This window comes from Babylonia areolata, chromosome 22 (genome assembly GCF_041734735.1).
Source record: "Babylonia areolata isolate BAREFJ2019XMU chromosome 22, ASM4173473v1, whole genome shotgun sequence".
Lineage (NCBI taxonomy): Eukaryota > Metazoa > Mollusca > Gastropoda > Neogastropoda > Buccinidae > Babylonia > Babylonia areolata.
Genome location: NC_134897.1, coordinates 16,389,872 through 16,406,263, shown reverse-complemented (window position 1 = coordinate 16,406,263; position 16,392 = coordinate 16,389,872). Strand labels below are relative to the sequence as shown.

At 41.1% G+C, this 16,392-nt stretch overlaps 1 protein-coding gene across 1 annotated transcript; it reads right to left on the bottom strand.

Annotated features, from left to right (window-relative positions):
• Positions 1-6,364: 6,364 nt before the first annotated feature.
• On the bottom strand, positions 6,365-16,077 carry LOC143297049 (solute carrier family 22 member 7-like). Its single transcript, XM_076609219.1, has 7 exons — positions 15,927-16,077; positions 14,842-15,062; positions 13,288-13,464; positions 11,697-11,899; positions 8,086-8,487; positions 7,466-7,600; positions 6,365-6,440 (listed from the first exon to the last, which is right to left on the bottom strand). Exons 1-7 carry the CDS (start codon positions 16,075-16,077, stop codon positions 6,365-6,367), a joined length of 1,365 nt encoding a protein of 454 aa, XP_076465334.1.
• Positions 16,078-16,392: the final 315 nt, after the last annotated feature.

Genomic DNA, 16,392 nt, shown 5'->3' with positions numbered 1-16,392 from the left:
GCAACAATTTAAAATGGTATAATGTCTTTGAATCAAAAGACCCAACTGAACACGTTGACATAAAGATTAAACTTTTTAAAAATCCATTACATTGATAACTACACTGCTAAATCCTGTAACCAATAAATCCAGGCCATACATCAGGCATCAACCAATTAGTTCACTTTGTTAATGTACTTTGAGAAAAAAATTATAAACAAAAGTAAAAATACATTTAGCAATCAAAGGAATATGAATAAAAACCAAGACAATGGCGAAAAGCAAATGCCCATCATGTGTTCTGAAAGACAGAGATCTGAATACTTGCAAGTATATCACATATCACTAAGACATCTACAAAGTCAATGTTCGCTCTGGGGTGTCTTTTAGTGATAAACAATATCCACATCTTGGAATTCTGTGCCAGAAACTCCCTCTTTTCTATCATGTTTTTCGTTTTCAGCCTTTCTCTGCATCTTTCCTCTCTGTCGCTTCCTTCTTTCTGCCTCATGATGCATTCACCTTTGGCTCAGAGATTAGCCGACCCCTCAGGGCCATAACCGGGCTGAAAACACTGTCACAAAACAAACTACATGGAAATATGTCAAACATTAAAAAATATATTAAGCATTGAAAAAGGAAAACAGAACGTGAGTACAAAGTTTTGTTATCAAAGGAAACCCAGAAAATGCCTCTGGCATGGGCCATTCCACACAAACTCCCAACCAGAGGGTTACAAAAACACCCCAGATAAATGATATAAAAAAATTGCATAATACAAAATCAAGCAAAGACGCTAATGACTCATGCATGACTCCATGAATTCATCATACATGATTCTGCTGAGGAAGAAATTAAACAAACGAATGGAACACAAGCATACAGCTTCGCCTCATCTGGTCAAAACCGAGAATTACTCTCGAGAAGTAAAACTGTCACGTCACTCCGGTAATGTTGTGTACCTAGATGTCTTATAGTTAGATGTTGGGAGATGGGCTGCTCATAACTGCAGTCATCCTTTCTTGAATATCAGGCACCTCGTTTTTCCACGCCTTCATTTCCTCGATGGTGTCTGGCAACTTCCTGTGACGTGTTTCCGGCAGAAGCCAGATGGAGGCACCAGCAAGGCAGCACAGACATCCCACCATCACTCCTGGGGCCCAGGGGGTCTCTTCAGCCTGATCACACACACACACACACACACACACACACACACACACACACACACACACACACACACACACACACACACACACACACACAGAGGATCTTCAGAAAAAAAACAAACCTGTCAGCATTCTGGTACGACAAAAGATTTATCTGATATCCTGTCAGTTACATAAGTGTGAGATACAAAAACTGAAGGGGAAAGACATCTGCAAAATGCATCATTTCTGATATCTGTTTTGAAATGATATTTTACATTGATAACAGTCACACCCAAACTAAGTTGTTCTGATAAATCGTTTTGTTAACAATTGATAGGTTTCCAACAAATGTGTGTGTGTGTGTGTGTGTGTGTGTGTGTGTGTGTGTGTGTGTGTGTGTGTGTGTGTGTGTGTGTGTGTGTGTGTGTGTGTGTGTGTGAATATAATGCGTACTTGCACGCATGAGTGTGTGTGTGTTTGTGCGTGTGTGTATGTGTGTGTGCGTGTGTGTTTGCGTGTATCTGCGTGCACGTCTGTGATTATAATGCTTACTTGCACGCATGTGTGTGTGTGTGTGTGTGTGTGTGTGTGTGTGTGAGAGAGAGAGAGAGAGAGAGAGAGAGAGAGAGGTTTACGTTCTTCTTTACTCTATCTCAAAACTGAATCTATGCTCGTGACTTACCCACAGCAGCAGAAAAGGAGCTGCCATGCTGGATACACGGGGCATTATTCCTGCTCCGCCTGTGCCAATATTTCTAAAACAAACAGCTTACGTTTACTATTTCACAAGATTTCACATGGAAATTAGAAACAACCCGTGTGATATAATGAATTCCTCTGGACCCTTTTTCTTGAACATTTGTGTCATTATTTTTTGATTTACTTACATGTGGTGCATACCCGTATGGCTTACATGGTGGCAAGACAAGATTCAAAACAGATTAACGCATGCAGATGTTGTAACGAAAAAAAATCCACAGTTCCCCCTACTATATCATCATCATTATTATTCTTTTTTTTTCTTTAATTTTGTGTGAAAACTTGAGTAAGCAGATTTTGTTTTATCAATGGCAATCGTCTGCCTCCTGAACAATGTACAGGAAATTTGTGTGTGTGTGTGTGTGTGTGTGTGTGTGTGTGTGTGTGTGTGTGTGTCCATTTAGTGATTTGGAAGTCAGGTGAAAATAAAAATTAAATAGATAAATAAATAAATAACTGGACAGTTTGCATAAGTTTTGAGAACTTGACAGACGGACACAAGGCCTGCTTACCTCATGGTTGTGGGGAAGACCTCCATGTAGTAAACAAAGAGCAGAGAGTAGGAACCAGACACGGCGAACATGCCCACGTACTGTGCTACTGTGGCCAGGGTCATCGTCAGGCCCTGTCCTCCTCCTGGTCCAAACATGCATGCCCGGACACACACACACACACACACACACACACACACACACACACACGCACACACACACACACACACGTTTCAAGTTTTTTCAAGTTTTAATTGTCACACACACACACACACACACACACACACACACACACACACACACACACACACACACAGTGCCAGTTAAGTGCCCGTGAGGGTCTGGGTTTGAATCCCACTCTCGCACTTTCACTAGAAAATTAAATTGGGCATATAGTCATTCAGATGAGTGAGGCCCCGTGTGCAGAACGCACTTGGCGCACTGAAAAAGAACCCACTGCAACAGAAGTGTTGTCCTCCGGCAAATTTCTGCAGAAAAAAATCAATTCTGATAGGTATATAAATATATATTATGTGTGTGTAGGGTGTTCATGCTCATCACTGTAATTATTCTAGGTTGTTTTTTTTTGTTTTTTTGTTTTTTTGTTGTTGTTGTTTGTTTTTGTTTTTTTGTTTGTTTGTTGTTGTTGTTTTTTGGGGGGGGGGGGGGGGGGTTACGCTTAGTTTTTGATAATCTGTTGCCTTCCATTGCCTTCTTGTTATAACCAAGTGCTCTGCTTGCTTCAAAAACTGTTTACCATACCAGCTATAGCAGACGCTGTTTTCGCAACTGACTTGCTGGTCTACAACGACCCGCGCAGAATGTGTGACGCCATTCCCGGTTTGAATGCAAATCCACGTTTAGACAAAGGCTCCAACCATATATTAAATCAAATCCCGGTATTGTTCACTGCAATATTATATTTGTTGTGCTTACACACACATTCAAAGCAGTTAGAAGCATACTTGATTTCAGTTAATCGTTCGTCAGTCTAAAGATTTCAACTGACTCTAAGCTTACGTAATTTTGTCTCGCCCCAAACCACTCCAACTAAGTGTACACGATTGCCCGAGCTCTAATCTGTGTTTCTGACACAGCGTATTTAATTAATATCTCTTTTGTCAGATCAGTAAACTACAAGTATTATATACTGGCAGAATCGTCCCAATTCCATTTTTAAATCTATTCTATGTTTGCCTACATTAAACTGATTTAATGCAGTTTGTAATTTTCTGCAATGAGCTCGCTAAAACTGACCCTGTTCAGGCGACTTGAAATAAGATTATAAATTCATCTTAAATAACCAACACTTGATTTTATACTCATTAGAACGTAGGCGTTGAGCTCTTTCTTTTGCGACTTATCCAACGTAAATCGGTTCAGGAATCATTTAGAAATCTATCACTGAACACCTTGTAACTAACACACTGCTAAGCAAATTTAGGAGGCTCGGGCACGATTCGCTTCACGGGCCACGCTTGCGTCAGTGCAGTCCGCTTAACTTGCATAAATTGGTGGAGTGGGTGATCAACTAGTCACTTTCTACCTGGTCAGTCATCTGACCAGAGCCGCTCTCTTTCTCTCTTGCTGTTTCGCAAGCAGTGTGTGTGCATTGTCCCAGAGGCTGATATCTCGCTAAGTATCACGGTAAGTACCCCATTTAGAATGTGCTGATGATTTGTAAATTGTATTCTTTGACACAGTACATTGTGTTCATACGAGTATGTTCAGTTATTGCTTTTTTCAGTTAATTCTTTGTTCAGTTATTGCTTTGACATGTAGTCACAGATCGGCTATGATTGATCTAGAAAATCGCCATGTCGTCATATGCTTGGAGCAGTGTTCCATTTGACTCTTCTTAACGTCACAGTCAATGACGTCTCTGGACACTGATGGTTTGTTCGAGAATGTTCTAGGGAATGCATATGATGCGTTTTTTCTCATTTGCTGTCACTGATGATGTTCCTGATCCAGCTTTGGGAGAGGAGATTTAAATGTTGAACATAAGCTTAGCTATGTTGATATTTGGCTTGGATACAATGGATTACTTGTGCAGGTCCATTCACCACTTAATGGTTAAGCCATGACAGTTTTTCGAACCTTTGTGTTGTGCGCCGATTACTACCTATTCTCTTAGTTTGCAAGTATTTGATATCAAAGCCACTGTTTCTATTATCTTGTTTATTATTCATGTATTATTTTACATGCTGATATCAGTTATACTGCTACAGTGTTTCACAGTTACAGTGTGCTCAGTACTCTAAGATGTGTGGAGTATTCTGTTGAAATTACATATAGTGTTGGATTAATATCAGTTATTTGTTAAAACCACCTGATATGTATCAGTCTGTTAATTGTAATTTAGTTATCATGCCCTCTCCTATACCGCTTACTCCTGCATCAGTGCTCATCCCCCAGTCGTCTCGACTTAGTCTTGCCACTGGAAATTGGTGAACCCGGACGAGAGAGTGAGGTCGACGTTGCGCAACTCCTTCACTTTAAACAAACTCATCACGCAAGTCATCAGTTATCCTTAGAGCACGCCCCCCCCCCCCCCCCCCCCCCCCCCCGCCAACCACCACCACCCTCCCCCATCCCCCAGCTGGATGACAACGATGGTCATCATCGATCTCGATGGACACACACCACTCCAGTATAGTGCTACATGTTAAACTGGTTCATTTGAGTCACTTTGACACAGTATAAGCATTACCTAATCTATACTGTCAGTGTACTTTCACTAAATTAGCATAGCTTCAATCATTTTAACTGCAACTATTTAAATGTATTAGAAATACCATTTGATGTCAGTTGTTTGGTCTTCACACATATGCATTATCTTATTGTATGTTGTTGCTTTAACAAACCGAGTGATATCCTGTCCATGTAATATGTATACATGTGCTTTTCTATTCACTTATGTTGACATGTGCTTAATGACATCTGTTTACTTGTGTCTGTTCAGGCACTGTTTTATTTCTTCTCATCTTCTTTACTCACTTAACTATTGTAAAGAAAACAATAGAAAAACCCTTTTGTGACTGGCCTCTATAAGTTCCTGGCCTGTGCGCGGGAATTCTTGTCTATTCTTTAATTCAGTAAATCATCATTAGTTAGTTCTTTTGTACCGTCCTTTTATATACCACTCAGGTACACGGCTACATTGTTGAAAAGTTTGTTGTTATTTTGATAGGTAGAAAGAAATACATTGTAGGTCTACTGACTGATTATCTCTTTACCTTCATGAAAAATACACTTCGTTTCATTCCGTTTCATTTTCATCTCTATCTCTCTATCTCTCTCCATCGCACACACACACACACACACACACGAATGCACGCACGCATGCACATATTCATATCTATGGCATAATGAAACAAATCAAAGATGAGCGAATAGCCGGATAGCCGAACATTATTTCAAGCCACACGTTCAATCCTATGTGGCTAAATCAATTTCGATTATTTTTTCCCAGCTCTGTCAAACACTCATTTTAAGAAATACATTCAACCCAACTGAGAGAACGCTTCTTTGAAGTGTCTATCTCACTGACCCAATGCTGCCATTCCAACAGAGAGGAACAGAAACAATCCAGCCAGCAATATATAAACGAATGCCAGTGGCCTGCGGTTGAATCTGAAAAAACAAACAAGCAAACATCTCTACAATATAAGTATATAAAATGTGACGTAAAAATGTAATGAAGCAAACATGAACGACATCATATATGCCTTATCTCACGAACACTTAGTACACTAGACCTACAATTTAGGGAGAATATATAAAAGAGAAAGCCTGAACTTCCTCTTTCATTCTCTTTCTTGAAGGTAGATTTTGTGCGTGTGTATAACATTTGCTCAATCACACGGCTGGTGACTTTGTGCAGAAGAGGGGATGACTGGCTGTTGCAGGATTCCAAGAACTGTGGAGATGGACTTTAACTATGCGTCTGGTAGTGATTGTGAAGAGAGTCTGGAAGTATTCACATTATCGGCTGATGATGGACATCTTGTCTGTGAGAAGTACCTGGCCGGCCATCTGCACCACGCAAAAGACTCTGGACCTGGTGTGAAGGGCCGTATAAGGCCTTCGGAGCTTCTGAAAAACCTCAGTTGTTACCAGCATCTGCGCAAAGCTGAGTTCTTGTTGCGAGTTTGTTCCGCCACTCGCTCTGGATTACTCAAAGCTCTGGTTCCCTTTTTGTCGTATTCTGACATTACACGATTCGCTTAAGCTGCTCTTTCTCATACCCACACCCTTGCTACAGGCACTGAATTTATTCAGTATATATTCATTATGCTTTACACCAGCGGATGAAAGACAAAGTTAAACAAACAGTTTCAATAAAGCATCTATAGAATCCTGCAACTCGTTTTTGCAAACAAATACATTAGAATTAACTTTGATGTCTGTCCTTCTACGTCCAATAAATTCGAAAATGGCATTAAAATTTGTATTAGAAGGAACTTCAGCTTCTTGTCAATGATTGTTCCTAGGTATTTGCACTCATGCAATCGTTAAACCGTTACATCATCGATAAACAGATCAAGGATTACAAAGGGATATTTGTTCAGTAAAATCATTTTTTATAATTTGTTTTCTGAACATATAGACCAACGCAGTCCTCTTTACACTTGGGGAAGATTTCTGGACAGCTCAAAGTAAACTGTGTCATAATTTGTCAGATTTCTTCGGGCTCTCATCAGAATACTGCAGCAAAGGAGTTGTGTTTAAGCCAGTGCATTCATTTGTATACAGAGCAAACTTAATAGGTGGCAGGACTGTCCCTTGGGGAGCACCGGTGGATAGCAGACGGACTGAGTTCTGTTAACAATAAAACTGTTGACAAGAAATAAGGTTTGAAATGATATAAGTTAAATGGGGATTCGTTTCATTAGTTGCAGATGAAAGGCATGAATGCCCACGAAAAGCAAATGAACAAAATGCTTACAAACGAATTCCATGTCTCCATGTGAGTGTATGTATCGTGCAAGTGGGAAGGTAGTGTGGTGTGACTGAACAGATAGCTTCACTCACATTCCTGGTGATTAATTTCGAACAGAACACCCAATTCAGAAATTGACTGACCTTTGCATGAGAAACAAAGCCACTAGAGTGGAGGGGATGTCAAGGAGGTTCAGGAGAGCAAAGTTGAGGAACCTGTTCCCAGACAGTTTGGCAGACCCCAGCATCACCGAGTAGTAATACAGACCGGATGTGACCCTGATCCACACAAGAACACTTGTAAGCACATCGACATATTCCAAATTCATTGACATTTTACAGATTGCTGTAAGACGAAGGTGAGTTTTGCTTTATATGGCACACGTGCTAACAAGATACTGTCGTAGTGATTAAAATTCAGTACAATAACTGGATATATCTGACAACAGAAAAAAGATATATAATGCTGAATACATACAAATACCAATTTACTTCCAAACACAATTATTAGATTTTAACGTGTGTGTGTGTGTGAATATATACCAATGCACTTTGAAACAGAATTATCATATTTCAACTTGTGTGTGCATGTGCGTGCGTGCATGTGCGTGCGTTCGTGTGTGTGTGTGTGTATGTGTGTGTGATAGATAGATAGATAGACAGACAGAGAGAGAGAGGAGGAGGGGGGTGGTTACCAGACAAATGTGACGACAAGAAGGGGCACAAGAACGACACGGTGTCGAAACAAATCCAGCACTGTGTACTTTGCGGCGAACACCTTAGTTTCTGGCATCAGCTGGCTGCTCCCTTCGTCACTGTCATTACCAGGACCACCCTCCACTGGATCTCTTTGGTCCGACCCAGTATCTCTTCTCTCAGCAGAAATATCATCAGTCTTCTCGTCATTCAGCATGTCTTCAGTCGTCTCTTCTTTGTGCTGGTCTTTCTTGATAACGCTTGAGATGGTTATCTGTTCTACGATTGTATGGGAAGAACCAGTTTGATCACAGTCATCAAAGTTGTTACGAGTGAAGACTGGTCCCTTCAGCAATATTTTGATATTCTCAAAGTCTTTGCCATTCATCCGACAGGCTTTCTTCAGGATTCTCTCTGCTTCTTCAATGTTTCCGGTTGCCAACAGCCAGCGAAGGGATTCGTCCAAGAACCTGCACAGAACGATGTTAAAAAAACAACAAACAAAACAAACGGAAAGAGCAAGTACTGTAGTCGAAAACTGAAAATGGGTTACAATATCTACTCATTGTAATATCATTCATGTATGAACGAAATTTGCCGGTAAGATGAGCCCCTGAAAAGAGGACGCTAAAATAGGATTTTACCACCATGAGATGGTTAACGTACATTTGTCAGGTAGTTAGTAAAATAACATTTCCATGCTATCCCATCCAGGTCTCGAATGGCGTTTAACAGAATGTCAAAAATATGTGGACAAATCTGCACTGCTGTGATCAGCTTCTCGTCGTCCTTTGTGTTTCCGTGTTTGTCAAGGAAAAGTAATGCACTATCAAAGTGAACGGACGGAGGAAGAAACAACAATAACAAGAGGGGCAAGGCCTTCAAGACTTACTTGTGATACACTTTAAAAAAAAAATCTAATCGTTAAAATGTGTTCTGTATTTGTTATTATAGAGCTTCGGGTCAAAAAAAAAAAAAAAAAAAAAAAGAAGAAGAAAAAAGAAAAAAGCCCTGAAGGCAGATTCGAACCCCGCTTGTTCGGGTGAGAAGAAAACTGTCTTACTCAATACACTATAGTGGCTCCTTAACTGACGTTCAAAAATTTAACATTTAAACATGTGTTTTAAGGGCGATAAATCGATTGCGGTATTCGCAGTGAGAACGTTGTTTAAATCATAATATTCTGGTGTATCTTGGGCATTCAAAAAATCTTAAAGGGCAATTTAGAATTGTTTTTAAGTCCGCGGTAAAGGAGACGTGGCTATCGCCGCAATCACACTGCAACATGTAGCCGTTTTCTCTGGATCTAGATAGATGTGCAAGTTGTTTTGTTTTTTGTTGTTGTTTTTGCTGCCCAATCATCTGCACCGTTTTAGTGGCATTACTCCCACGCCGCTCATTTAGATTCCCCCATACACGGCCACACCCGGGTTCGTCAGTCACAGTTCCAGCGTCGGCAGTCCGCAGGGAACCATCGATGTTAGGTCGCCAGGAGGCTACACACCAGAGGAGACCCTGCACTGCTGCTGAGTCACTTCGGTGTTCAGTGGTGCCTGTTCTGATTTAACGTACTTAGGACATCACCCACTATGCCCCCTACTAACAACAATAATGGCTTTTGTTGGAATCAAACAATGTATTTTGTTATATTGTTTACCCATATTATGTGAAATGTGATTACATGTTTCTTGACAAATATAACCTTCTCTGCAAGGGGAAAAAAACAACAACAAAAAACAAACAATAATGGCTTAGTCGCGGAGCCAGACTGAGTGAGCGTCCCTCCCAGAGTGGAGACCGCCACCACATCCCTCAAACAACAGCCACCCATGAATCTGCCGATACTGAAGACATTGACAGGACTCACCCCAAGCACGGAAGTGGAGGGATATCGAAACTGAGGTCACCATGAGAGCAGGGCATGAAAGGCCACAGACTTTGAAACTGTTTTGTTTATATTGATGATGATGAAGGAGGAGGAGGATGACGATGTTGCTATGGAGGTTCATTTTGGTTTGGGACTGCGTGACAAGGCTGTACTCTACGCTTCCTGTCATAATGATATCCTTGCGTTAACCAGGCCCGAGAGATACAGACAATTGCAGTGTTGGTCAGGTAATTAGAACAACATACCCAAAGACGCGTCCTTGAAGTGGATGATACTCGACTATGTGGTCCCAGTCTCCCCATTTAAGCCCACAGCACACTCAACTCTGGGTAGGAGACGGCCACGGGCCGAAAACCCCACTACCGCTGGGATTCGAACCCACGTCCTCCCAGACGTCAGTCCGCGACGCTAACCACTTCGCCACGGCGGCTGGTTAGATGTACAATTAAGTTACATCCGCTGGGAATGTACACGGTCACTTCAATTTCTCTTTTATGTTCATTCTAGTTTTAAAGTTGATATGAAAATAATATAAAAATGATATTTTTATGGCAGTTTGGGGCATAATCCAGTAAGTGATGAAGCGTTCACAAATCTTTCTCTGAATAAATATTTAACGGTCTTCTTCTCCAACTTTCCATCACATGTTATCGTGTATTGTCAATTGAATATAGGATTGAACGGGCAGGTCAACTACTTGAAACAAAATGGCGTCCTTCGCGTTCGCGAGGAATATGAGCACGCACTTTGAATATGTATAAATAGGTGTACGCAACTGATTTTTGCCCATGACCTTCAGGGCTCAGCCAATAGATCTATAAAGTCCACTCGTAGTATTGATTTTAGTATTTTCCGAAAAAGACCACTTGGGCGAATGAACATAGTGACAGCCCTGTACACTGAGAGTAAAACACCCAAGCTTTTTATGTATTTAGTATAATTTCAAAATGCAGTATTTAAGATGAAAAAGATCAGTTTAAAGCAAATTAACCCCCCTAGCATTAATTACAGATTAATTTCCCTTTTTTACTAGCTGCACCAAAGACATGCACTAGAAATATATCTTCAATGCTTAGCAAAGGAAGTTCCTGTTTGAACAAATAAATGACAAAAATGACTGCTTTTGATGTTGTGTCAGAATATCAGATCAAAGTGCCAAGTTTAGAGAATAAAAAAAAATATATAAATATAACAGTGAATTCGTTTTGCATATAATTTGGCTTCTTTTTAATTTTTTTGTGCCCATCCCAGAGGTGCAATATTGTTTTAAACAAGATGACTGGAAAGAACTGAATTTTTCCTATTTTTGTGCCAAATTTGGTGTCAACTGACAAAGTATTTGCAGAGCAAATGGCAATGTTAAAGTTTACCACAGACACACACAACCAAACGCCGGGTTAAAACAGAGTCAAAAACACAACCGTGCATGCATGTTTGTAAAAACATCGTGGAATGTCGTCTGTGTTCAGCATGAACGTTCATGCTTTTTGGATTGCAGCTTATCTTTCGTTTCAGTCTTTCTGTCTTGAAGTCCCTGCTTTGAACGCCATTGGCTGTCTTTAGAAGAACTCTCTATATCTCTTCACACATAGTAGATATGTAGATGGATAGACAGATTGATACATGATTGGATGGAAGGGCAGATAAATGAACGTGTAAATAAATACGTGCCTGTGTGTGTGTGTACGTATTTGTGGTAATACTTGTGCGTGTATGCATGCGCGCGCGCGCGAGTGTGTGTGTGAGCGCGAGAACTTTGCAAAGTGCTCCCATGCACGTGCGTCGGTTTACCATGGTGAAAGAAGACTGAAGACATAAAGAGAGTAGAAGGCCATGCTGAGGTATCTCCAGGATACTCCCTGCAGACAGGATGCCACTATGGCCATGAAGACACAGCCTCCGGCCCACATTGTGTTGGACATCACACTTGCAGTGCTTCGCCATTTGCGGTCTATCAGCTCCATGAACATGGTATAGCATGAGCAAACCATGACCTTGCAAACACACAAAGTAAATCTGATAGTTGTGTTTGAAAGTGCATTAGTATTCATACATATTCACACACACACACACACACACACACACACACACACACAAATCATTACACATTTCCCATCCTCAAACCTAGGGTAGGCTCCTATGGACTGACCAGCACGTTGGGTTCATGAGAAGGTCAGGCATCTGCTCACCGTCCCCTCTTTTTTGTTGTTGGTGTTCCAAAGCAGATGTGTAGCTCGTATGGATCAGTCTACACTCTTTGACACCTCCTAGGACGGGCGCAACAGCCGAGTGCTTAAAGCGTTTTACTTTCAATCTGAGGGTCCCGGGTTCGAATCCAGGTCACGACGTCTGGTGGGTAAAGGATGGTGATCTCCCTGGTCAACAGATGCGCTGACCTGCCAGTGCCTGGGCCCACGTCTTGTGTATACCCATGTGGGATATAAAATATGCACGATAAATATCCCGTAATTAAAGTCAGCTTTCGGTGGGTTATGAAAACAAGAACATACCCGGCATGCACCAGCTTTAGCGATAGAGGTAAAACACATACATGTTTGACATAGTGACAGTTTGCAAGGGTGATCCATGCACCGTGTTCCACAAGCTGAAGACTGACCAGACTTAGGTCAGACAGGTAAAGTTGTTGACTGCCTAAAGGTTCTGCCCCTTCACTGTGATGCGCGGCTCTTGGTATGACTTTCCTTACATAACTTCGGTCTTTTCGGTGTTGATGGTGAGACCGAGGTTGTCGTAGGCTTGTGAGAAGCAGTCCATTTCACACAGTTGTTTCCCTTTATCTCAAAATGTAATATCATCTCAACCGAATGTTTTGCTTTTTACATGATAGCTGATGTGTGCGTGGTGATCAAAGAAGGGGGTGTTAGTAACTCATTCGTTTTTTTTTTTTTTGATACCTGCTGTGCTGGCGGGCATTTTGAGTGAGCCGAAAGAGAGTTTTTCTGGTTTTGGTTGAAGCAGACAATAGAGTATTTTGAACTAAACTGAATTCAAGTGCTTTAATATATCCGTAAGGTTTTTAATTTGCTCCATGCTGCAAGATGAATACAAAAATAATTCCAGCTTCAGCAAAGGTTAACTCTCCATGATTCGGCTGTGACTTCTTTCATGTGAAGAACAGGATATGTATTTCAAAAACTAAAATGAATACTAACTTAATTATTGGTCAACATAGAAGTAATCAAATATATTTCATTCACAAGTGTGCATTTCGGAGGTGTCGACACCAGCAGGATTTTAGATTTCAAATGCAGAGAGCACACACACACACACACACACACACACACACACACACACACACACATTGTTGTTGAGTTTTGTCTTTCCTCGCCGTTTCAAAGAACCCTGCACAGATTTTGCACACCAGGAAAAAGTAGTAGTTGGGGACGAAAGCCATAGTGAAGACGGACACCATGGTAAACAAGGCACAAGTCACGGACACCTTCTTATGGCCGTAGCGGTCAGCCAGTATTCCGAGTATCACATTGCCCAGCAGCTGGCCGCCAAAGACCCCGGTTTGAGTGAGTTTTGCCAGACCTGCCTTGTCACACACCAGTGACCACTGAAAACAGACGATACATTCTGCTCCCAGCATTTTTTCTTCTAAATGGTGTAAAGGATTCTTGTCAACTGGCTTTCTCAGACGATAAGGACATTTTAAAGTAATCGTTCACACAGTAACCGCTATCAGAAATGTAGTTGTAGCGACTGTGGAAATAGCCATGACACGTACCGTTAAGAATTAACATATCCAGAGCAATGCACATGGTAAAAGACAATTGACAATATTTTTCAATGACCTGTCCAGAACATCAACAGTAGTCAAGGGCTGACTCGCACACTAGAATTCTAAAATATTTTCATCATATTTTCTATGACAGTTATGTGTAACGTTAGAAGTCTTACAAATCGTATCATCGCAAAATGACAATAACAACAACAATAACAACACTACTGATGCTGCTGCTGCTACTACTACTACTACTACTACGACCCTTTTACAGCCAACTGGAGCCGAGCTGTCGCGCTATCCATCATTCCGTCACAAAGATGTACGCAGAAGAAAACCTGAACGTCACCACCACACTATCACCACAGACAACGGGAAAGTTCCACCGAAGGTCGTGCTTGCTGGAGATAAACTGTGAAGGGAGGAGCTGAGGAGAGGCAAACCACACAACGTGTCAAGAAAGGGGAAAGGGAGACGGAGCTAGACTCATGTTGCAGCCAATCCAGATATTTCAACTTCCCAATGCAACATCTACAAACGAGAAGCCTGTTCCAGCATTTGGTCAACCAGTCAAGGACAGCATTTCAATATGGGTCCGCCCGAAGATTACTGAACACAACACTTCACCTTGTCAGTGTTCGTTTACCTGATAATGCTCAGGTCATCATAAATCGGAAACGGCCACTGCTGGGAACATATTTTGGCCTCCCTCAGATACTTTTGGATCCGTAAGTCTAAGGTGTGAAAATGAATTATCTATTCCCATTTACAAATATCATCCTCTCACATGCAATCTTGTGAAGTCATCAAATTTTGCCTTTTCTCCTGTAGGCATTGGGAACGCTACTTAACTGTAAGTATTATCTCTTAATGTCAGACAATAGAAGATGCTTCACTGTCATCGTCAACACATCTATAGGGGACACAACTAAAAACATATCAGCTTTAACAATTACTTTCTCCTTGTATTGAAAATTGATGGCCTCAAGTTGTATTTGAAATGTTAAAACCTTCTTCCCACCCTTCTTTTTCCCTTTTATTATGATAATCTGAAGCATCTTTGTTAACAGATTATTTCATAAAGATAGAATAATTGTTGTTCTACGCATGCATTCGTCAACCATCATTGTACACATGTGTATCAGGGCAGACTTTGCGTGGCCTCAGATGGACAGGGTGTGGGAGTACCTCAGTGACAAAGGAGGTGTAGGAAGGCATGGAGAAGTTGACACCAGCCACACAGGGAAGAGAGTGAGTGGAGGATGTACCGGAAGTGTTGACAGTGACGTCAATGCTACACTGGTGATACTGGATGTCGTGAAGTGTGAAGCTGGTGACGTCATCAGGGAGATAGGCTTCAACCTGGGTGACGTTGTGCAACTGATTGCACTGGTGATCTGGCTGGTAGCCTTTGGAACAGACACGTTGCATTAACCCAAACCACTACACACACACACACACACACACACACACACACACACACACACACACACACACATATATATATATATATATATATATATATATATATATATATATATATATATATATACCAGTCTTTCAGAAACGGTAGTGTGGAAAGCAATGAATGATAATAATGCACATTTATATTGCATTTACCCTGCATGAATAAGGTAGCCACACAGTATAAAAGATAGATACAAACCCACTAAAAAATAAAACATCACTCAAAGGACACACCTCCCCATTTTCTCCGTCCCCTCTCCCCACTCCCTCCAACATACACTCATGCAAACACACACACATGCGCACTGACTGACTGAAACAATTTATTGTCAGATTAACTTTTTGTTGTACTGACATTTTAGCAACCATCTGTATAAATATTAACTGAGTAACACAAAGAAAATCAAATTTGAGAAGAAAAAAGAAAAGAAAAAGAAACACAAACCCAATGATATGAATTTAAAAAGAACAACATATTTAACAAATTTCAATAATATCAATGTCTCAAAAAATGTTTTAACACACACGCATACTCACAGACGTGTATCTCCCACCAACCCCCTACATATATCCATGAATGCACACAGACGCCCATTCAAAATTCCCCCACCTCAGTCCCCCTACCCCAAGTACGCTTGTATAGTCACATTTTGATTTCATTTCTCCGCCCCAAAGACGTGTAAGTGTTCATACCCACGTGCACAATCTCTCTCCCTCTCTCTATCCCTCACACACACACACACACACATATATATAATCTTTAACAAAGAAGAAGAAATGGGAGGTGATTTCATGAGATTACTTACCAGTGAACACAATGTCCATGATAGCAATGGCTCCTAAAAAAGCGGTGAATATGTTCAGCATCAGCTGGGTAACTTGGTAACGGCCCCTGCCTCCCAGGTGCTCCAAGATGGAGTCCAAGTCCACGCCTTTCTTTCCATCAGAGTGTGACATCCTCAGGATTACCTTATGTCACGTGCTTTGTTGCGTCCACCCGTATCGGAGACTGAGGAGAAGGAATTTTGTTTGATGTCCTGTCACACATATCAGTGATTGAAGACATTTTGTTAAAGTATTAATGTATACATTTGAGTATTGTCGTTTAGAAGGGGTGGGGGATGTGAATGAATGGAGAGTTGGGGGACAGTGGGCAAATGAGGGAGGGGTTGGGTGAAATTTGAAAAACAAAGAAGATAAATACAATTACAGGAAACTACTCAAAGGACTTCGTACAAGAGAAGTCGTTAAACTAACAAGCGAAACAACTGA

Bases quoted from the DNA above. Each gene is read 5' to 3' on its own strand.
- LOC143297049 (XM_076609219.1), bottom strand. From the start codon at position 16,077: ATGTCACACTCTGATGGAAAGAAAGGCGTGGACTTGGACTCCATCTTG. The intron at 15,063-15,926 runs GTAAGTAATCTC...TCTGTTCCAAAG, and splicing joins CATGGACATTGTGTTCACTG to GCTACCAGCCAGATCACCAG. The intron at 11,900-13,287 runs GTGTGCAAAATC...TGTGTTTGCAAG, and splicing joins CCAACTACTACTTTTTCCTG to GTCATGGTTTGCTCATGCTA.